Raw genomic sequence first — 23,962 nt, 5'->3', positions numbered from 1 at the left:
CAGTTCTCAAGGACCAACACGAAAATCGTATTTAGTTCGTTATAGTAACGATTCTTTGTGAAAGATCCTTTGGGCAGGCTAGATAAAGATAAATGAATCGAAAGAATGAAAGCTGAAAGTTTTTAATCGACTTCGACACGCGGAAACTAATGAAAAACCATCTAGAATACTAGTCACCACGTGTAAATGGGGTTTTCGTGTAAACTGTCTACAAAATGGTGAATTTTTCAGATAAAAACCGCATCTTGCGGCGCGCGGTTGAAAACACCGTCATGGTACAGTTTACAATGAGATCTATGTAACAATGGCGTTGTTACGAAATCAATGTAGCAATGATAGTTCTCTACAAACAACGAGAATGTTGTTATAGATCTATATTAATCACAAATATAATTTTCTCTTCCATAGACATCGAGATATTTAGACTATTTCATTCAAAGAAATTTAACATAAATTTAACAACCTGTTAGCTAATTCAATTAACGAACGATAAATTATCAAAATTTCATTTTCTTTTCTTCTGTATACTTCCGTGCATTTTCTTGTATACCAAAGGGTTTATTTAGCCTGTAAATAGTAGTAAATAAAATAAAATTGAAAATAACGAAACTATTTTTAACAACACTAAAAGGAAAATATGTCTAGCGTTATATATATTTTTCGAGAACAAAAAATTATTTTCTAACCGTAATCCTCACAGAGAATGATAAACTCATATACTTATAAACGAGAAATCGACTAACCGTTAATCGTTAATTTAAATAAATACGTTTCGCTTTTCGCGCGCGTATCGGGATACCGTGTATTAATTTCCACGATAGACGGAAAGAAGAGGAGGAAAACGTTTCCTGACTTTGTACTAAATAACTGTACGTTTATCTGATGATAATTAACAGCTACGACATTTTTCGAAGTAGAAACGCATCCGTGAAATCTCGTTGAAGGGTAAGAACTCGGTGCGATCGAGTGCATTATGGTAATTAATGCAAAGCTGGCAGCATTCTCGGACGACACGCGATACGGTCTTTTTGGTGCGCATTTGCGAACGGTGGGATTCCAGGGGAGCAAGAGAAAAAAAGGGCGCGCTAGCGGCGCAAAGAGGGAGGAAACGAAGAAAGTAAGAACTGACAGAGCATTTCTTCGGAGTATTTCTGTCCGAGATATGCCGTGCAGAAGTTGCCGTCCGGTCCGTTCCGTACGGGGAAATGCATCCGTGGCAAAACAAATGCGATTCACACGTGGTTGCGTCGAACCTGTGAAATGGAATGCAGAATTAAGTGTTCTTGCTACTTTGTAGCGATAAAAGGAACCGAATATTCATTTCACACTTCCGGAAAACGTTCGTATATTTGGAAAGATTGGATAAACTAGTAGTTTGATAAATCGATGGATTAATTAACATGGGCAACGGACTGTGGATGCATTAAAATGCATCCAAAACGCGTATCTATTAGATTATTGAAAATATCCATAAAAAGTTTGCATAAAAATATTTTTAATTTTCTATTTTCCAATATTATAATTAAGAATTATAAATAATGTGTACAGTAATAGCATGCTTATACAACGTTAAATGCATAATTGGTGAAAGGAATGGTACAAAATATGAAACAGAAATAGAATAATTAATTTCTTTAATTTATGCACGAGTTTCCCTCGTGCAAATTTCGAATAGTATTATCAGTATTTCATCAGGAAGTAATGAGCATTTGTAATAAAAAATATTACCGAGTGCAAAGGGTTAATAACATACCGTTAAGCTCCTAGTTTAATTACTGCAATAAATAAACTTGAATTTGTATTCATTAGAGGAAAGTATAATGATATACAACTGCGCGAACCGAATTCTAATGATATTTATTATATTCTTTAGGAAGAATCATTTTCTATCATAAGTCTTTTCTTAATTGCATTCTTAACACATTGCACACTGGTAACGAGAAATCTTGTTTTTATATAAAGACACATAGCTATGTAACTTCGCTAATTATGACAGCACTAAAAATAATATTAAATTTTATTGGAATGATTATCTATTTAAAATATATTACATAGCAATATCATATTTGAGTTGTTCCATGTATAGCGATGATTTCACTGAAAATCGCCAACCGCACAATTCAGTTTTCTGAAAATCAGCCGGTACGCAATGTGCTAACAACTGAAATTTGGATAAAGATCCAAAGTCGAGTAACAAACGAATGAAACTAGGGTTTACAAACTAAGGAGCTACCGCGAAAGGAAACGGTGAAAAGAAACAGCAACGGATTCGTAGGACCGAAACGTCGCTCCGTTTCCAACGTAATCCGAAACGAGTGGTGTCTTCAGGGAGGAGGAAAACGAGAGGAAAAAAAAGGGGTGGAGGGAACTTTTTAAACCGGCAGCATCGATCGAGGGACGATCTCCTGGCAACCTGCGCCAAATATTTTTCCTTCGGGAACAGGCGGTTTATTTGCATTGATCCATCGGACGTCGAAATGCCTGCGAAGACGACGAAGGAGACTGGCGTATCCGGTCGACACGGATTTGCCAGACCCGGAGAGACATCGATGACGCGTGTTTGTTGTTTCTATCGCCTTGTTCGAAAAGTCGAAACAACCGTGGTAAAACGTTCCCGTCTGGGTGTTCCTCGACCGCCCCTCCCACGAGTAAATTTGTCTGATTGCGTGATCTTATTTCTTACGTTCGGCCGAACGAAGTTTCCGGTGATCTTGATCAATACTCGATGATTAACTATATAGTACAATATGACGTTTATATTAGATGGTCTCGTGAGTAATGTCGCATTTTTAAAGGTAACTTTTTATTTTAAAAATTCAATAATAATAATAATAATAATAATAAAAGTTTGTAATATTAAAAAATACTTAGATACGTTTTTCTTTTCTTTTAATTGTCGACGTATTGATGACTTCGATTAATCTTTTGATGCCATTTTTTAAATAGCGTTGAAAAGTATCGCATAATGTAAGATAAGAAATGACATTGCGCTTGGGATGATCTAATATTATCAGGTACAAGAAAATATTATGAATAATGTTATTATATTAGATTGGCAATTAAGAATGTGATCGGTTGTTAAATTATTGGTGTTATTTGTTGGTGATTAGTTGAAAATGGTACTAACGACCTAGATGTGTAATTGTTTGAATATTTCTGAAAAATATGGGAAAAAGGTATTCGATATTGATGTTTAATTAGATCGTTTGATTGAATATCGTCAATGTTTTCTTGCGAGCTAGAAATAACCGAAATATCATCTTAGATGACACAAAGTAGAAATATAAATTACATTTTCTTACTTTTATTACAGATATAAATAATATAATTATAATTATAGTTATATTTTATTACTCGTTTTTTCTCTTGGTATACTAATGTACTGCGCTCGCTGAATAAACAAAAAGTTACACGAGAACATGGTATATAATATTGAAACTCTAAACTGAGAGAAATTAAATCTTCGATCAACGTCGTTGGAACGTCGTGATATAATTAAACGAATTCGATTGATCGAGTTGGGATTTGATAATTGACTGACGGCTACGGGATTCAATTACGTGGTCCACGGAAGATTTTTTAATAAAATTTAGCAATTTCAGTATCATTTGGTATTTAATGGAATTTGTCTCTTTCGGTCGTATCGAAAGTGTGCTAACGGAACGGTAATTGATTAATCGAGTAGACATGTACCGTAAATTTCCCGTGTACGCGTAGCATCGAATAAAAACACGTAAGCTCAAGATATAAATAGTGACAAGATGGAATTTAATTTCATGTGATTTAATAAATCATATAATTGACACGTAATCTGATCAATTTCGCAGTCAGCTTACGATCATTCATGATTAAATTACGGACACCCGTATAATCCTCACTTAAATCCTACTAACTTTATTAACAAATCCATTACTATATAAAATCAACGTTGAAACAGTTGCTTTTTGCATAAAAATTTGCATCGCTAATCGGAATATTCCAAATCCGAATTAAATATTATTTCAAATTTTGTACACATTAACGTATAATATACCTTGCGTTTTGAACCCTTACTACAATTAATGAGCAATCAAGGGGAATAACAAATATTTTTACCACAATAAACTATAAACACCTCGATAATTTCAGTGCGTGCAATCGGTCATGCTCTGATACAAATTCATACAGTTACATAGAATTTCCCATACAATTTCATACAATTACAGTCGTAATGCAAACGGATTAAAGTCTACTTATATCATCAGACGAGCATAACATTTATTTTTAATTTTGTAAAATCAAAAAATTTCTTTCGCAATACTTTTCAACAATTAATAAATTTATTTAAAATTCATCAAATTCATTTTCGTCACGCATCAGAGACATTTTTCAAAAATGCTTTTACATTTATTTTTACAAGATATGTCTTACACAGCATTATTATTAATTGAACAATTTCCATTGTTCCAAACGCGAATCGTTTCAATTAAAATATTCTCCAAAATGTCAGCCGTCGCATGTTTTATACTAAAACTACGGTTAATTAAGTAGTCAAATAGATTTTCTCAAATTTTTCTGTAAGAACTCTAAGCATACAGCTATTGACACTTCAATTGACTTACGATTCAATTCGTACATTACTAAATCAATTTCTATAATAATTCCACAGAGAATCATCTGTTATGCTGTTAGGAATTGGCAAAGAAAAATGTAGGAATGGGTCAATTTGACCACTTTGGTAGTTTCATTGCTAAAACGTAACGTGTCGAAACATATCGATACGTTAAATATAGACATCTGTATCAAGTAATCCATAAAAATATTTGTCAAAATGATCTGTGCTTGAATGGACAATGTAACTCGACCCGATAATATATTAAGAACAATGAAAAATGCAAAACGTGCAGATCGAATAACCGGCGATGCGATTTGTTCCAGATTGTTTGGCACGAAATGCGACAAGTGCAGTGAGTGCTTTAGCAAGGACGACTACGTGATGAGGGCAAAGAGCAAGATTTATCATATAAAGTGCTTCCGATGTTCGGCGTGCATGAGGCAGCTAGTACCTGGTGACGAATTTGCTTTGAGACAGGACGGTCTTTTCTGTAGACACGATCACGACGTCCTCGAGGGCGGGAAGCTGTGCTCCGGGCCCGGCGGCGTTCCTGGAAGCGAGAATAATAACAACGCATCCCTTATGAATAATAATCACCATCTGCATCCCAACGACGGCTCGATATCAGGTAATGGAAGTATTCCTTGTTTCAAAAATTCTCCGTTGCACCAGAGTTGGCACTTGGGCTAGTATAAAGGCAAGAAGGGTTTTATTGTGTTCCATATATAGTTTCGATTGGTTCGAAACCAGTCATTTTTACGGTAGTTTTACCATTAACCAGCAGATTTATACGAAAATTCAAATATTCGAACACCTAATTAGAATAGAAATATTTTCCGAGAAAATATAAAAAGCACTTCGAATATTTCATGTACACTTTCGTATCGGTGCATTCTGTGCAATGTTCTCTTTCAAATTTCCCGTAATTGCATAGAAACCCGCAGTCTGCTGATGACAATAACATAATGGACATTTCATATTCATCCCCTATATACGCTCACTGATGAAAAATGCAAGGGCAGCGGCTCGCGCAGTGTCCCAAAATGGATCAAGATTGAATGACAGTATCATAACTTCTATCACGCAAGGCAAACGAGCGTAACTTATTTGCGGATTAAATTGTCTGGACACGGACTATCGTGGCACAAAGGGCAAATTTGCAAAAGGGTATCCCGCTTCCCGAGGGGAAGCACAAAAGGACCACCCCCGGTGTAACGGTATTGTGTTAGGATCCTCGGGGTCATAATTAGGTGTTGATAATTGAAGCCGTTAAGACCTGGAAGGCTTGACCATTTCCCTCCTACGCGGCCGGATTACACGGGATTAGTGTTCCGCGCGGCGGCCGTGTTCTAATATGTGCGCGCACATCGGTCGGATTAAACGTCCAATGAGGTTCGCGTTAATCACGAGCTAATTACACGGGAAGTTATATCGGTATATCACATCACGCGGATCGCTAGAATTGATGAACAATATATAACAGGCTGATAACATCGTTCCACCGCGCGGACACCCTAGGACAATTCGGTGTTTGTTGTTTGCCGTTTTAATTAACTTAAGTTAAATCGTTGTGTTAATATTTGTTTACCGAATTTATGTGTCGCGTCTCAATTTGAACGGGTACACGTCGGTTTTTAACACTTTCGTCGTCCCAAGGAGGGTCTTTCTAGACCCGGGAACGTAATGTACAGGGTGTACATATGATTTATTGATCGGTCTATTGGCTGATAAGTATGAAGTGTGTTGTTTACAAAATTGAAGGTCGTGAAGGAACGCGATAAAAATGTTGTTTGTTATCCGTTTTGTTGGTCATAGAAAACAGTAAAATGTTTTTTCTTTTTTTTTAATATGGAAATGTAAAACTTGATAGTATGATATATGAATTTTTAAAGAAACATTCGACATTCGTAAAGATAAAGTGTTGCCTGTCAATAGATGCTGATTTACAATGAAACACTGAGGCACACGCAATTTATTTGACTTATTTGCGTGAACTGTGTATAATTTATAACCTGTTTTACAAGTGACCTTCCAGTTAATGCAGACATTCAGAAAAAAAGAGGAAAATAAACTGATTACAAAGTAGTTTTACAAGTTAAATAAGTAAATTAATCAAAATCGCGTCAACATCAGCAGAATCAATTACGTTGCTGCACATAATATGTACATAACCGACGGGTCAAAAGTGACCCGACGGTTGAAGTCTAAATTCTAAGTTCAAAACCCGACTCAATGAGTATCATTTCTTTTTTACAATCTCTGAATTATTCAATTCCTTAGTTAACCCTCTACCCTTCGATTTATTTCTCAACGATGATCGATGCAACAACTTCGCTATTAATAATTTATTGAAGAAAGAGTAATCAACGCACAACAATACAATACAATATAGTAATCGATAACAGAAGAAAAATATTTCATTCGAATTGAAATGAATCGAGTAATATCTATGTTTGTTAAATCCTATTGGAAATCTTCACCGTGACTCTCACGCGTTATCGTAAGGCAAAGGGTTAAAGAGACCAACAAAATAACCAAATACACGTTCAAAACGTTTGTGCCAACGGTCTGATTATGAGTCCAGGAGGAGCCACGAGTAGTTAGAATCACTGGTAAGGTAAGGGTTAAATCACGCAGCCAATGATCGAGCAATTTTTCTTATTCACCGTATATTTAGACGGATGGTCTAACAACGTGGCACCAGGTTGCTTAATCGATGATAATTGAAGGTTGTGTGGTACGTGTGACACCAGGGGCTACCTGGAGCGTAGTTCCTAATTCCCGCGTAAACAATTTCCTAGTGTCGCGCGCGACCGGCACATATTCTATGGTGTTTGTCACTTGACTTCCTCATGGAAATTGTTGCGCCTAAACATCTTTCCCCGATGCACGAAACCCGTGGACCACGGGACCGGTGACGGCAGTGGTTTGACAACTCTTTACAGAGGTGCCGAGGTGTCAAATGTAGCACCTCTCTGCCAACTACCGTGGCACATAACTACGCACGATCTCTATCATTTCCTTTCCATCCTTCCTTCTCTCTTTTTTTTTCTTTCATGAAAGTTTATTCAATTCTCCCCCCCTCCATCTTGGGAATCTGTGTCCCCCTTTACGCGAGTTAATGGGAGGACCTGCTACGAATTCACGTATAAGCCGCTCCACGTGCTGAGGTTTCACCGTACAAATTGTTTTCCTGCTCTATTGCTTGTAATTTCGGTGGTCGTTCGTGCCTCCTGGAAACCCTTTCTTATAATAGTTTATTCTTCTTCATCGGAGAAGCGAAATGTTCCTTTAGGATGCTTGGTGAATTACTGGTTCGTGAAATACAGAGTTTCGATCATCTTTCATTTCTTGCGTTGACAACAATAGTTAATGTGTTCTATTGTATTGATAGGTGATTTACGTGTTTCGTAATGAAACAATTCGAGGACAGGTGTATTTAATTATTTGATGAAAAGTTTCCAGGTATGAAGAAATAAAACCGTCTTTAACCCGTTGCACTAGGAAATTTTCCACTGGAAATATTTCAACATTTTCTGATGAGATAAAAACAATATTTTGCGAAACTAACTCGGAGAGAAATCACTCGTACATCGAGGAAAAGCTATTTTATTTCAATATTTCTCGAACTGATGTATTATACAAAGTATAATATTAAATATCAAATTTTATAGTTTTACTGTATGAAATCAAGTGGCGAGAGTCACTTCTCGAGTGCAAAGGGTTAATGATATAAGAGTTTCTTCTAATTTTCTTCTAGTGAGTTCATTAGCTTCTTTGGATCTCATTAAAAAATATTAAACTCTTATTTTGCACTTCGTAAATCGTACACTATCGGAGCTGATTCTAATACTTTTGAACAGTAGCGTATTTTGTGTGTCGATTATTATTTATATCAAAGAACAAGATAACAATGACCAGTAGCGAAGTATTTCGTATTCGTCGTTCGTTTTTTCCATCAACCTTTTGAATACGTTTGGAAAAATAATCAATGTCGGATTCCGTTCGTTCTATCGACCTCCTCGCCTCTCGTCATCCGCGAACACTCGATTTCGTGTGGCGACCAAATCCTTTCGAAGGACACTGCCGAGGAAACTGGATCCTTATCGCAGCACGAGTTACTTATTACTCGTTAATTGGGAGTTAATGAAATTCGACTCTCAACAGGTTTCGCTGTTTGGCGAGCTAAAATCTGCCCGAAAGGTTTGTGATTCCCCATTTTTTTTTTCATCGTTCCCGCTCGTTCGCGCAGTCCTTCGCTGATCGATGCGACTAACAAGGGAGCTGAACTTGAACATTTTTATTCCTTTTGAAACTTTCCTGATTCGTAGGTAGGTTCGACACAAATATCTCGCGATTTTTACTTATTTCTGCGTTGGTAATTAACGAGCGATGTGGGACAGCATAGGGTCCCGCAGAATTCCTTTAAAGGAGAAAATATGTCCGTGCAAAATAAACGATCAACGGGAGAAATTATATTCAAATCGACTGCAGGAGAAATTGTTCGACTTTGCTCGGTATGGGAGTATTTCTAAATTTTTCGTGGAATGAGAAAAATCACATTGCCATACGTTTCTCCATTTTATGATTTTCGACTCGTACAGAACGTTTTGCACGTCGCCATTTGCTATCGAAGTACACTTAAAATGTACATTATCATTATCGTCATCTACAATCGAAATAGAACGTTCCTGTTTACTTCGGGAAAAGTGACCTTAGAGCTACGCGATCTCAACGTTTCGTTTCAAGTGTACGAATACCGAAAGATTAGAAAGTTTTTACGGGAACTTTTTTTTCCTTAATATTTTAAGAAACTAGTTCGGAATACTTGAACAAATTGATCTGACAGTTCCCAAGGTATCAAATATATCTTTCATCCCCAATATCGTTTCCACCCCTTTAATATAAAAAGAATGCCCATAAAAGATAAATATTCGTATTTCATTTTAAATATTATAATTTTAACGTAAACCTTTATCAACCTCTTTGAACTCTACATCATAAAATAAATATTTCATACGTATTACATTCAAGTGGACTTGAATAATCTCCCACAGATTTGATAGTAATTCCTAAAACGAAACTGCAAGTTCTCTTCTATCGTCCATCTAAATAAAAGGAATTATTCAAATTGTCTTTTTTTCAATAACATTTATTCGCCTGTATAATTGTAATAAATCTAATACTTAGTATGTACCGAAAAAAGTTGACGCGGTTTCCTTGTTAGCAACGAGGTCCGATTTCAATCAATATCTCACTATGCAGTTTAATAAATGAAAATGGCATTAGCAACAAATTATGTTAATTTCGTTTGTATCAAATCAAATTAAATTATTTTATAACAACTGTATTGTACCCTGTTTTTAAATTTCAATGTAAGAACCCGCACGAATGTTCTCTGGTACCTGATATAGAAAAATTAATGAAATTTTCAGGATGGAACCTTGATACACAACAATTCCGTGTTTCTATTTTACGTCGGTCGCAGTCAAAGTTTGCTCATCGGTGACATTGTCGCTCGAATACGGAGCAGGCGTTTGTCTTCGCGTTCCCGATCCGCCATGTTGAACTACTATCCGGATCTCCCATTAGCTGGTCGAAAGAAGGTTTCGCAAGACCGGTTAGGATTCTACTCTGCATTCTCCTGATTTAGTCGCGTTGCTCTTCCCCGAGGAGTCGGCTCTCTTCCAAATAAGCGGCGTATCAGACCGGGCAAACCATCGGCGCCGATGAAAACAGCGGACTTGCAATTTGTGCAGTGTTCCCGTTGAGCCACCGTCCGTTCCTCCGGTTTCTCCTTCTTCCTCTTCTTCTTTTTCCCATTCTTTTTTCTTTGTTCCCGAGCAGCGAGATAAGTAAACGTTCTAGTTCAACGAAAAATCTGGAATTCGGGAGTAATGTCTGGAGAGGAGAGGAGTTTAGTAGAGCCTGACGCCTGACATAAAACCTTATCGAACCAATTTGCTTGTAAAACTTGTTTGCATGTTTTATGATCCTCATCGGGAATTGTAACTACTGCTGAAACAGAAACTGAGGTATTATAGAAGGTCATTTTCAAGAGATACATAAATTTGATATCACTGCAGCGTAGAATTGCACGAATCATTTATTCTCGCGAAAAAGTTCTCGGACGTTTTTGAATGATGCGATCCCTTTTTTTACATCTCTGTTCCTCGAAGTAACAGATTAATTCTTGCTGTTCTTTTAACGGCAGTCTTCTGCGAATACTCGAATAGCTGCTGTTTATCGTTTACATCGTGAAATTGAAATAAATTCTCGCCGTATGTTTTTCATGTATCCCCGCATATATTTACGAAATTTCCTTAACCCTACTCATTAGTTTGACGTTCTCTTTGCTAGTCGGTAGAATCTAAAAAATATACCTAATTTTATGTTTAGAATTTTTACATTTTTAATGATTTTCAAGTCTGCAAACGCTTTAATTGGTAAAATGAAATTGTCTTTTATTCAGACTTTTATGATGACTCTGTTACTAATTATTATCCACTTAATGTTTAGCTAGCTTCTTTTTCTTCATTGTACTAACACTTTACACTTGCAACCAATGCAAACACCTACTCACACTGAACTCTGCTTATCAATAATTTCGTAAGTAACAATCTGGAATACGTAATGCAACGCAATTGTCGACTCGTAACACGTGGTTGGCAATTTTGGAATCAAAACACCTCCACGTTTGTAGCACGTCGCATCATATCAGCACAGCAATGATGTGCAAGTTTAACACGCGGTCAAATTTGAAATATCCTTAATGTGGACTGCACGTTTTTTGCAATTGCTTCGCGTGATACGTTATTCATATAATTTTCACACATTTAAAACATAGTAAATAAAGCGAACGAAGCATTTTACATAAATATCATATATGTGTGATATTTTTGTGTAGTCCAATAGACAATAGAGTATATCATATACAAATATATGTTAAGCTTTTTCGGTTGAATGTCGCTGTAATGGCGACTTCGAGCTTCGATATCCAAAATCGAAAACTACAAAAGAATGATTTAATTATTCAACGAAAAACTGATATGTCGATTCATTCGAGTTCGAAGTGAATATTATTCATCCCTGATCAATTATTATACTTCAGAGCAAACATAGACATAAAATCTAGAATCAGAGTTGAGAAAGAGATTACAGGGCAAGTGGTTAAAAATCGTCGAAAAATAACTATAAAAATGAAATGCTTCATAAGAAAGTAATGCAAGCAGAGAAAGAAGTTGGGACAGCATCAAAAACACGGAATTTTTTAATCGCGTTATACGGGGATCTACTATATATGATGCTGAGCTCTCTAAACGAATCGCTGTGTCACATATATGTAACGCGTGGTCGCGACGTATTAACCCATTAACTGTAAAATTTAGTTTGAAAAATCTCCCGTTTAACGTGCAATAAAACGAAAAAATGAAGTGTGCACTCATCAAGCGGGACGAATGCATCTAGGATATATTTGAATGGAAAACCGAAGTAAAACAAAGGAGAATTACACGTTTATCTGACGAAATGGATAATTCATCGTTGAAAGAATTATATCATAAGCTTTAAGATGACGTGTATACTCGTCAAACGCATTTAACTGGTTAAAATTCACGAAAGCAGTCGCTTCGTGACGTTATATCAGAAGAAAGAACGGATTAACCGTTTGCGGTCCGAATGAATTTTCGACTTTGTCTTGGTTTTAATAAAGTTATGCAGGATGAAGTATAAAATAAGCTAAAAAGCAATCGAATACCTTTATTGATTGCTTTTAATATAAATTAATGAATTGACGTTCAGAGATAATTAAAGTAATTATAATTCTTAAATTCCAAAACTATGTCGAGCAACACCCGACGTTGAACCTGCTGCAAGGAAATGTTATGTCGAGTTAGACACGACATCGGACCGCAAAAGGTTAAAATTGTCTGAAACGAAGTAGCTCGCGCAAGATTGACTTAAGCTATCGGTGATTTAATCGTCGCTAATGTTGTTCGCAGATTCCGGGTCGGAGAGCGGATCACACAAAGCGAGCGTGGGTGGTACCCGAGGATCAGGCAGCCATAAAAGCAGCGGCGGTTCCGATGGAAAGCCAACCAGAGTACGCACGGTACTGAACGAGAAGCAGCTTCACACTTTGAGGACTTGCTACGCGGCGAATCCGCGGCCGGACGCATTAATGAAGGAACAGTTGGTGGAAATGACGGGACTCAGTCCGCGAGTAATTAGGGTATGGTTCCAGAACAAGCGTTGCAAGGACAAGAAAAAGACCATCGCGATGAAGCAGCAAATGCAGGAGAAGGTGAATACACGGCTTTCGATATGTTCAACGTTTCCTGGCGAACGGTCTTTAAGCCTTGGAGAACATTTTTCTGTTTCTTTTACCTTTACGTGTTTAAAACGAACTCGTCACCTTGAAATTATCGATAGCTCCAAGAATCAATGATAAGTCAACGACGAAGGTCGTATGAAATTAACACTAAAGCTACCAAGCATTTCACATAATCAATGCGTAAGACTTATAAAAATTGTAACAGCAGATTTTTGGTACATTTTTCACATTTCTGAATATTTAGTAATTTTAAAATATTAGTCATTGCTAAATAGGAAAACTGAAACCAGTTATTTTGATAAGTAGTTCTAGTGCTAAGTATGATTTCTTTGGTTCATTGTAATCTATATTGCACCGGATTCGTTCTACAAGGAGTATTTGGAGGAATTTTATTAGAGAAAACTATTGTATTAGAACGCTGTTGAACAGCGAACATAGGGAGCAAGAAAAATTTCTTAGGGACTTTATAGTACTTCGCATTCCGAGCAACAATTTAATGAACCGGTGGTGCTTTTTATTGTAGGATGGTCGTAAATTAGGCTTCGGTGGAATGCACGGCATACCTATGGTGGCCAGTAGTCCCGTGAGACACGAGAGTTCCATAGGAATGACGCCACTCGAGGTGCAAGCTTATCAACCACCGTGGAAAGCACTTTCGGACTTCGCTCTCCATACTGATTTAGACAGGCTAGACCCCAACACACCATCTTTCCACCATTTGGTATCACAGGTAATTATATCCACTTTAGAATTTGTATATTGCCAAAAGTAATTATGCCATATTCGAAACAAACATTCAAACAATCGGCCTCTAACGTGAAATTTTTTAAATAAAGATTTATTTAAAACCTTTATTATCATAAAACTAAACTTTCAATTAATAATTCGAAAACTCAGTCCGATAAATAATTTTCGAGATAGAGATTCAAAAGTACACTTTTTACTTGCAAATAAATTAAATTCCAAAATACATAAGTTCATTCGAATCCTCTCCGATGAACTTCTTTTTTATATAATTCTGTTCTGTTCCCGTAAAAGTTTGACAAAAGCTTTGGATCTCCATTGCTTGAACATTTTTACATGAATTTTTGCTTTAAAAATAAAGAACATAAACACATTGTGATACTAAAATTTGGACAACTGCAGACATTTCAGTTGTCAATGTAAAAATTGAAACAGATTGTTCAATATATAATTTCTTGGCAATCGTAGATACCGTACATTGTACAATTTACCAAAAATGGTCAAAGTTTGTTACAATTTCGATGATATCTTTTCCAGATGCACGGTTACGATCTTCATAGCGGGCCACCACAGTTGCCACCACCAGGGATGCTCGGTGGGCCTATGAACGACGGCGGAGGTGGTGGGGGCGGGGGTCCTCTGCCACCCCCTGGGCCCCATCATCCAGGCAGTGGCGGTCCAGACATGGGACAGCACCCCGACAGTACCGACAGCTACGTAACTTACCTCGAAAGTGACAGTGACTCCCTTCACCACGATACAGGAAGTCCATAGTGTTGTGCAGTGTGGCCAGAACGAAAGTGTCCGCTTTCTTCGTGGTCTTCTTTTAATAAGTGCTTGAAGAGAATTGTAGTCTGCGAGAACAAATAGGGTGAACATGCACAAACGGGCTCGAACGACGGATGTTGTCTCGAAATCTGTAGGCTTCTCTGGAAAACAGCTTAACCCTTTCGCGCCCGCAGCTATTTTGGAAATGGACGGTAAACGAGATAGCGCTTGACCGGGGAAATGTCTGTGTTATTTTTTTATTATCAAATGATTTCCATCGGAACATGACAGACCAACCGTTTGGAAAAGAAAAGTACGTTTTAATAAACTGGTGATACGGATGCGAATTTTAAACGTAGGAATAAAATTAAGTTGTCAGAATTAACGAAGTTTCTTAACTCCATTCGACGAACTCTGATCTTTTCTAACTTTCAGCTTTCGGAAATGAAATTCTATGATTGTATATCATCGATTTTGTACGCCATACATTGATACGTGTAATTTCAAACTTTATGTTTATGAATGATTAATATATTTATAAATGGAACACGTTTTGTCTGTTGTCTTTTAGGGAGAACTGGAATAATGTTTAATATTGTATTCAAATTGAGGTACTATGTGTTTTTATCCTGTAAGAAATAGTTTATGCATAAAAAATCACGTGATTGAACTGACTATTTCAGGAAGGATATTTTCGTGTTTATTTACAATGAATAATTCAAAGGTTACTTAGATATTCTGAGTCCTTTTTCATTTTAACCATTCGTCGCTGTTTTTTTAATAACGGAGTGACCTTTTAGGATCTTTTAGTCAATCAGAGAACACTTCAAAGTGATCGAAAAAGTTATTCATTATCTTGACAATAAACATTTGATATATTTCAATATTCTTAAAGCGGTCATTTAATATTTAACTATTGAAACATTGGAATATATCTTTTATAAACTTACTTGAAATAAATGGTAAAGGTCAAAGTAGAAGTACTCAATTTTTTTCTCAAATTTTATTTCGCGCTTGTTCGTTCGCTGCACAAAAATAGGCGGGCAAAATCACTTCCCGCGCGAAAGGGTTGAGAAAATCAATTTCTCGGACGACAAAGGAAAGGAAACTGTAACGAACTAAAACAAATAATTTGTAGGAACATGAGCTTATATAACGGTGGATTGAAGCGAAAGTGAACGAAAAAAAAAGGAAAAATAACTAGAAATTATTGTAAGATACGCATGTCATGAAATCTTACGCGTCCGAAGCGCTTCGATCGTATTTCGGAACGATTCGGGTCGGCGGTTATTCGAACGGATTATTTTTGCCAGAAATAACGTAAACGTCGCGCTCAATGTTTCACGATATTAAAACTGTTTGTACGGCGACCACGTGGAATCCGATTAATCACGAATAGTTCTGTTCAGGAGAAATCTCAGGTAGAACGTGTGTAAACGAACCATCAAAGAGTATTCGACGGTCGACTTTCTCGACGCGTGTCAACTATATTGATCGTTCATTAACGTGACGATGATCGTCTATTAAGGAAAGAAACGAGAAAAACGGTGTAAATCATTGTAATATTTTTCAAACGGAATACCCGCTGAGTTACATTTAGTAAAAGCACAAAAAGAAAAGTAAGAAAGGAAAGAGAAGAAATGCCGAATAATCAAATGAATTGTGAACTAACGTTGACATTGAAGGAAACGGGATACAGGATTTGCATAATTTGCTAAGTGTGCTTAGTCAAATGAAAGAAAAATAAAATAAACGGAAACAGCGGAAACGATAATTCGTATAATTTGTAAGATTGATTTGCTACCGAAGCTTGCACACCGGTGCACCAAAAACTTGTGAAACAAATTAACGCGAATGATCGAATATACCTCCGGTACGAGTAGAACGAAAAAATTGCTCCGACGGTTAAGCTATTAATTGCGTGACTGGTGATTGATTAATAAACTTTAGTGGAACATTGGAGATTCGATTGTTCGATATTTATTAACTATTCTTTTCAGTGAGCTCCAAGCGACGCGGTGCAATAAGCGTAGCGAAGGATTTCGTTAGATCGACACTCGGCAACGTGTATTGACACGGTTATATAATTAAGTTTTCCAATTATTCTGTTCGAAGACACGACGTTTTCTTGGTAACGAAGCTCGCCGGGTAATGGACATTGAACGCGTCTTCAGTTGAACGATTCGCATCGAAAGGGATTTAGAATGAATTGTATCTGAACTTCTGTTCTGCGACGAAAAATCTAGTGATTATGTTGAAAGTTAGTGACATGATGTTGTATTCTTTGCGCTTTGGCTGATTTTTGTTTGTTCTCCAGTTTCTGTTAGCTCGTATAAATGACCAAAGAGCGTTTTTATCGCTGGGAGGGTGAATGAGCGAGTAAAAGAGAGAGAGAGAGCGAGAGAGAACGAGAGAGAACGAGAGAGAACGAGAGAGAGAGAGAGAGAGAGAGAGAGAGAGAGAGAACGAGAGTGCGAGGGAGGGAGAGAGAGAAAGAGAGAGAGAAAGAGGAAGGGAGAGAGAGAGCGAGAGCGAGAGAGAAAGGATATAAAATGGGAGAACGACGCAGTATCGTCGACAGAGTTGGGCAAACTTGTTGTATAAAAGACTAAAGAAATCAAAGTGGAAGTAATGTGTGTTTGTTCGTGATAAATAAAATATTTATTTGAAGAAAATTTTATTTATAGAAGAAGGACAACCTTTCTATTACGATTGAAATTTATTTAAAAAATCAGACATTTTCGTTATTTGAATGGTCCTGTCTTTGTCTTCCAGTTATTTCATCCAATTTCTTATCCATATTGAAAAAATACATCACTGAACATATACAACTAGGATAGTTACATTAATTTATTCTTTTGTTTTTATGTAATCTATGGATAGTAAAAATTAAATGCCACTTTTATGATATTAAAAGTTTTTATGTATACTGTATTGAAACGCTGACAATATGTTACATAGATTCAATTATAATGTTGCAATTGTAAATAAGCTACTTTTGTGTTTTTGTTTTAACGAACTGTTGGAAATTAGGTGTTGTTTTCTAGAAGAGTTATAAGTATTTTATTTCTGAAAGTAGTAAAATAGTAAAGGGATCATGTACCATATTTATTGCAGGTATGTATGAATTTTTTGTGTTAGGAGAATTGAATTATATCAGAAGCCTACGGTTTCGTTAGAGGAAATTTCATACGAATTAACAATTCGTGTTTATTAGAAGAAATTTCCATTACTCATGGGAACGTGATATCTAACTTGTAAAAACACAATAATGCAATTGTACAATATCAGAGAGATGGAAAACAATGTGTACATTATAAATCAAACACGAAATTATTTACATTTGACCTAATATCAAACCTACTTTGCATGCAACGAAACCTATCACTTATAATTTCACTTTAAGACCAATCGACGTCTACTATTTCATTAACAAACCGTTAAAAATATTATCGAAATATAAATACTTCAAATACAAATCGAAATTCTATATTCCTTTCAGATTCACTCATATTGAAAGACCTTTTAAGAAGTTTAGTTAATTTTCAATAAAAGTAATTCTGCGAGTGACAGAATTAATTACAAATTACAATATAACGAAATGAAGAATGTACAGCATCCAACTCTGATCGTCAGACTGTGTCACAGAGGATAAAAGAAAGGCCCATTTTATCTAATTCATAATATCGATACATAAATAGCCGAGTCACGTATAAACAGAAAAGAAGTTAATATCGACGATAGCACGTTATTCTCGATTTACGTTGTAAGTTGTAATGTAAACGCAAACATGTATATAAATTCGATTAATACCAAAGTGTGCGGAGCTTCATGTGAAAACAGTAACGCACTGAATTGTAAATAATGATTCCATCCCCTGCCGTTCCCTCTTATTTTTCATTGTCGTTACATTAGCGAATCGTTTTAGTGGTGATTCGTTTCGGTGTTTGTATAGAATCGTTCCACACCGCTCCTCTTGTAATGTAACTTGTATGAAAGGGAGAACATCGTAAACCTAACGTTTTCGTAATCTATTCGGATCGTCTTCGGATTTGTATGATATTTCTATACCGGCGCACACGTAATAAATTGTCCAATTAAAGAGCACTAGTTTATCGATTAATTTTCCAACAACACTCCTTCTCTACTGGTCATTTTGTATTCATTACTGTTTCTATCTTTCGCACCCTTTCTGGACCACCTGATTTCATAGAATATTTTCTACAGGTTTGTTTGGTACTGAATACGTGTAACACAAAATAAATACTAGAGAAATAAGTGATTAATAATTAATATTTTTTATTTTTAACCCTTTGTCCTGCAATATCGTGTCCGACCAGTGGTGACGATTTCATAAAGAATTTAACAAATATAAATATGACTTTATTCTTCCAAGTTCGAATTGAATATTATTTTCCTATTATTAATTGTAATGCTTCTGAGTAAACGTAAACATAAAATAAATGTAGAATTTTTCTCTTTTTCTAATGAATTATGAACAACAAGATATCTCCGTTGAACGTAATTGGAAAAGAAATTATAGGGCAACGAGTTAATGGTCTGGTGTTTCACTCTTTAAATTACTTTATTTTTCACTTTTAATGGTGTAAAGAAAACAATTGGTTTCTATCTGAATTATTTATAAAAAGTAAGTTTTTTTGATTTTTACAGAGACGTAAGGTATTTATGGTAAAAAATTAACATTTATAATAATTTAGATCCACATTAAGATAATGCCAATTAAAAATTTGAAATCAAGTGTAAGTTTGAGTGGAAGATCAAGTATAAGTTTGATTAGAGTAGTTTTTCTTGATTAAAAACTGTTCTGACGTAATCTACATTTTTATAACGGCATCATTATGCTTAACAAGTATGTAGTACGTTTGTCGGGGAATTCCCCCACAAATCGATTTACCTGTGATCCCTCAATAGAGGTTCTATAAATGTGTTTAGCTGAGTTATTTTAAATATAGTCTTAAGAATTTTTTAACTAATGATTATTGAAGCTTATTCTATATGCCTTGAATTTTATATTTTGTGCATGACGGAGAGAAATCTTTTCCAGTTCAAAACTTGATTTAAAATGTCACAACCGAAGCGTAACAGAAAAAGTATGAAAAATTTCGTTAATTTGCAAATAAAAAATATATTGAAGTTTCATATTATCCGTCGAGTTTATTTGTCCCATTTTATGTATTGCTAATTGGAATGGCTCAATAATTAATCCTTCATGATATAATGCAAAAAGGTAAATTGTAATGCCATCTAGCGACAAAATCCTCAAACTAAAGGAGGCGAATTATAGACCTACATAAGATACGTTAAGAAAACGAGATAATTTACCGAATAGAGTACGTTTAAAAAATTATATTTATTAATTTAAATAATACAGTACGCAATGTTGGCTGATAATGTAATATATTATCTCGTATTATAGTATCACACATACAAATCTTTTTGTGTGAAAAGTAAATAAATAACTTCAGAATAATAATTTAAATTATTATTATTATTATACAGGAGATATTGTAAGACCGTAACATTCGTATACTAGACATCCATCAGCTGTAGTTAACTGCAGTACGTTGTAAAACCCGTAAATATAAATAAATCCACATCGGGAGAGAAAAGTTCGCATACATCTCAAACTACTAAATTGTACTGAAATAGGTGTATACGTAGAAAACCATAGTTTTACACGTAGAAAATACCATTTAAACTCTTAAATTTTATCATCTAATGATATCACTAAGGCATCTATCATTACGAAAAATAAATGCAACAATTGTATCGGTAAGTGAGATACAATTTGGACATTTGATCGACAACGACGAAATTGAAAAGTTGATTGAGCAGACAGTGGATACGATGTATAAAAAGTTACAGCAACATTACTTTGAACTTTCATCGATGAGATTCAAGAAACTTCATTGAATGGTTCATATTACATATAAACCATATTTTTTTTTTACGACGACCCTTAAGTACCGCTTGAACATCCATATTACTGATTAACCGTATCTTACATATACAACAAAGACGTACTAAATACATATAAATATTAAATAATGCTTCACATATCTATATATCCAACATTAATTATGCACATATACATATATGCACATATATACGTATATAAGTAATATCGTCTAATGTAACATTAAATAATAGAAACAATCTTGTACATTCATGTAATAATAAGCGTATATTATGAGTGAGCTTACAAATATAGGAATGTAGATCGCGCGAGAGGTGTAGAACAGTTATTGTTCTTTGTCAGCTGAAATAAGAAACGACTTTTATGGCATACTCTCGAGGCAATTTTTAATGTGTTGCCAAGCTTGCAGCCCCTGCAATTATTCATAATCAAATATATCTATTCAGGTAGGTCTATAAAATTGAAACTATAATAAATATTTACCTTTCTAGCGAGTTTGAACTGTAAGATGCAGTATGCTGCTAATATTTCTTTTAAATCTAATACCTTCTGACGTTGAAATCTTTCTATATCCATCATTGCTTTAATAGAAAAAGACCTAAAAATATTATATAAGTAGATATAGTATTTAAGTAGAATATTGATATTAATTATTTATTTATTGTAAATAATGTTTACTTGATTCCAACAACTAAATGATATACAATTAATTAAACTAACTTTAAATCCTCATCTACCCTTTTGACAGCTTCTTCATGCTGTGCAATTCTTTGGTCTAACTGCAATATCTTTAATTCGCGTACCTCCTCTGTGTCTACTGAACCAAACAACCGTGACATTAATCCTGACTTTCCTGTAATAGCAAAAATCATTCTATTATTAAGTTCATACTTCTAATTAAAATTGTTATAATATTATCTATAGTACAAGACCTTGCATAACTTTCTCTTTTTGCTCCAATGCAGTGGTCAAGGCATCATGAGTTTCATCTTTAGTTAACTGTAAAGCTTCTCTTCGCCTGACAACTGCTTGTAATGCAGAAGCACCAAATAACCATTCCTTTAATTGATCTGCTATCAATTCTTCTTCTTCAAGAGTTGTATCTATCATTGCAGCTAATGAATCCAAATAATGGCCCGATTTCTAAGAAAAGAGGCTGTAATGCAGTGTGTCTTGCAATACATATACTTAGAGCGTACCTTAATTATACTTCGTTATTTATAAAAATTATTTATAACTTACAGAAATATTTCACATTTTAATTGATTTATACAGAGACATTGAAAAATTTGAAAACTACTTAAAACTTAAAGTACCTGTAAGCCGTCACCCATTTCCCTTTCTATGGCACTCCATTCACTAAATACACGACCATAATTTGCATGTAGTTTGTACAAACTGTACTGTTTCTCCACTAAACGCGCACGCACTCGTAGAAGATTGCATAAGTTACTCTAAGGAAAACATTAACAAAACTTTATAAATATCCAAAATTTAATTATTTTCTAACAGTCAAATAAATTATTAATGTACCTGAAGTTCAATTCCATAATTCTTTATTGTTTCAAACCTTTTATCTGGTTTCCTTAATCTTACAGCTACACTCAATGCTTTTAATTTTGATTCTGCTAATTGTAAGTATCCTGTCAAAGAATACAAAATTAGAATATTCTATAAGTGTACTACATGACTTATATAAAACATTTATTTAACAAACTATATAATTTACCAGTCTCTTTAACACTTTCTCTCCAGCCATCCTTCTGTTGTAGAAACCCCATGAAATGCTCATCACGAGATAATATTGGATGTGATGCTACCCTCAGAAGGAAATTCTTAAGAAAAATTTGTGCCAAAATTTCAAATGAATATGTTATGTTAAATACTTTGATAAGTAAACTGACAAAGTAAAAGAACAAGATGAATGTACCTCAAGACCTGCTCTACGTCGATCAACAAAATCTGGATCAAATGTATCTGTGGTAACCTTTTGCCAAGGATAAAGAACTTTTTTTTCTGGTAATGGAGGCAGTACAATATAGGGATATGAAATCTCTAAATAAGCTCTAAGCAGTTCGAATTCTGTATATCGACGCCATAGAGAACTTATTTTGTTAAGCGCCCCTTTGAAGTCTGGATCAGTAACTCTATAAGAACATACCAAAATTTTCCATATAATTAACAATAAATATCATAAATTCTGTTACTTTTATTATATTACTCACTTAGTCTCAATGAGGTAAACTATATAAAATTCTCTTAAATTTAATGCTCCATTTGCTCGTTTCTCAGCTTCGACTATTGAAATCTCCATATGCTCAAGTAATGAATCCTAATGTATAATATAAAAAGTAGATCATAGTATGTATAAATATTTACATCATTAAACATCATACATCATACATTAATATTATGTAAATATTGTGCGATATTTAAAAGTTATAAAATTCAAATTCAAATTCAAATAATATAACAAAGAAAATAGTCAAAATTATATGACATTGAATTAAATAAGCAGAAGTTCCAATTATTTAAGGAATTGAACATTTCTAAATACTGTAAAAAAAAACCTGTTATAAAAGTATGAATAAAAATATAGAATTGCTAATTTCATTTCAACCTGAGTAATTACACACATGTTTGTAAAATATATATCTCATAACACTTGCGCGGGTAAATACTTACTATCTACTGTAACTACCGCCAACACCTGTGCAATGGTGCTCAATCATGAATCTATGACCTACTTCCACAACGTATTTCCGAAGAGACTAAACAGTTATAATTTTCAAATTTTTGAATATAAATCATTTCCTTCAATAATACGCATAAATGTATATGTTCTTTATTAGAAACGTTTAATATTAAAATAATATCCATTAACCATCACAAAAAACTGTGATGTATTATTTATATTTAATAAATAAACGATCGTACAAATGAATTAATAATAATAAAATCGTAATTATAGTTTAATAAAAACATATCCCTAAGTAAATAGCAAACATAGAAAGACATGGGTCTTCGATTGTCTACAGAACATCAACAATAACAGAACATGAGAAACACTGAGCGTCGTTTCGATTCTTTTGCAATATACTTACGTACGGTTTCAGATTATTGAGCGTCTTTTTTTCCTAAACAACATTGACTTTCATCGTTCACGAGAATAGAATAATAATCGAAACATTCGTAAAACTGTTTGGAAACAATTGTTTTGGAATACAGAACCCAACGATGTATATCGATTTGGCGGACGAATTAAAACAGGAAGAGTACCGAAGCGTTACTTACCTCTTTCTGCAATTCCGTAGTGGTCATGTTCGCATTTGCCTCTCTTTGATAATTCCCGTTTTGAAATACCTCTTCCATGATTTCAGACCAGTCTAACAATCTACGAATGACAAGAGAACTTTGAAATCTTTCACATCACGTACACTTTCTCCATTACTGTCAAAGCCGCTCGATTCGACTGACAATGAGCGCTGTTTGAACAGAACTAAATTCCCTTTGAGCTGACCGATAACAAGATTTGTTTATCACTAACTCTTTCTTGAACGTTTTTTATCGAAAAAACTCATTCTAG

At 34.8% G+C, this 23,962-nt stretch overlaps 2 protein-coding genes across 3 annotated transcripts in view; one reads left to right on the top strand and one right to left on the bottom strand.

The window, feature by feature from the left end:
* tup (LIM1_Isl and LIM2_Isl domain-containing protein tup) overlaps positions 1 to 18,691 on the top strand; it is a 62,054-nt gene extending 43,363 nt beyond the window's left edge. Inside the window, exons 4-7 of the mRNA XM_031978133.2 lie at positions 4,918 to 5,222; positions 12,595 to 12,896; positions 13,450 to 13,656; positions 14,208 to 18,691. Coding sequence (XP_031833993.1) covers positions 4,918 to 5,222; positions 12,595 to 12,896; positions 13,450 to 13,656; positions 14,208 to 14,444 — 1,051 coding nt within the window. The 3' untranslated portion in view covers positions 14,445 to 18,691. The remainder of the gene's footprint in view (positions 1 to 4,917; positions 5,223 to 12,594; positions 12,897 to 13,449; positions 13,657 to 14,207) is intronic.
* A 1,933-nt stretch (positions 18,692 to 20,624) lies between these two features.
* On the bottom strand, positions 20,625 to 23,880 carry LOC116427617 (sorting nexin-4). Of its 2 annotated transcripts, none has more exons than XM_031978165.2 (10): positions 23,671 to 23,880; positions 22,602 to 22,708; positions 22,307 to 22,523; positions 22,106 to 22,211; positions 21,910 to 22,019; positions 21,693 to 21,830; positions 21,309 to 21,519; positions 21,097 to 21,229; positions 20,860 to 20,974; positions 20,625 to 20,788 (listed from the first exon to the last, which is right to left on the bottom strand). In XM_031978165.2, the coding sequence occupies exons 1-10, from the start codon at positions 23,746 to 23,748 to the stop codon at positions 20,738 to 20,740; spliced, it is 1,266 nt and encodes a 421-aa protein (XP_031834025.1). In that variant the 5' UTR covers positions 23,749 to 23,880; the 3' UTR covers positions 20,625 to 20,737. The 2 variants fall into 2 exon arrangements, with proteins under 2 accessions (XP_031834025.1, XP_076224328.1); XM_076368213.1 differs by lacking the exon at positions 23,671 to 23,880 and adding an exon at positions 23,013 to 23,073.
* Positions 23,881 to 23,962: the final 82 nt, after the last annotated feature.

The sequence above is a fragment of the Nomia melanderi genome, chromosome 1, assembly GCF_051020985.1.
Source record: "Nomia melanderi isolate GNS246 chromosome 1, iyNomMela1, whole genome shotgun sequence".
NCBI lineage: Eukaryota > Metazoa > Arthropoda > Insecta > Hymenoptera > Halictidae > Nomia > Nomia melanderi.
Note: the sequence above shows the minus strand (reverse complement) of the source record. Positions and strands in the feature narration are given on the sequence as shown.

Coding starts and splice junctions, on each gene's coding strand:
- LOC116427617 (XM_031978165.2), bottom strand. CDS start 23,748: ATGGAAGAGGTATTTCAAAACGGGAATTATCAAAGAGAGGCAAATGCG. Junction 21,831..21,909: donor ATTATGGAATTGAACTTCAG/GTACATTAATAA, acceptor TGTTTTCCTTAG/AGTAACTTATGCAATCTTCT. Junction 21,230..21,308: donor AAAAGAGAAAGTTATGCAAG/GTCTTGTACTAT, acceptor TTGCTATTACAG/GAAAGTCAGGATTAATGTCA.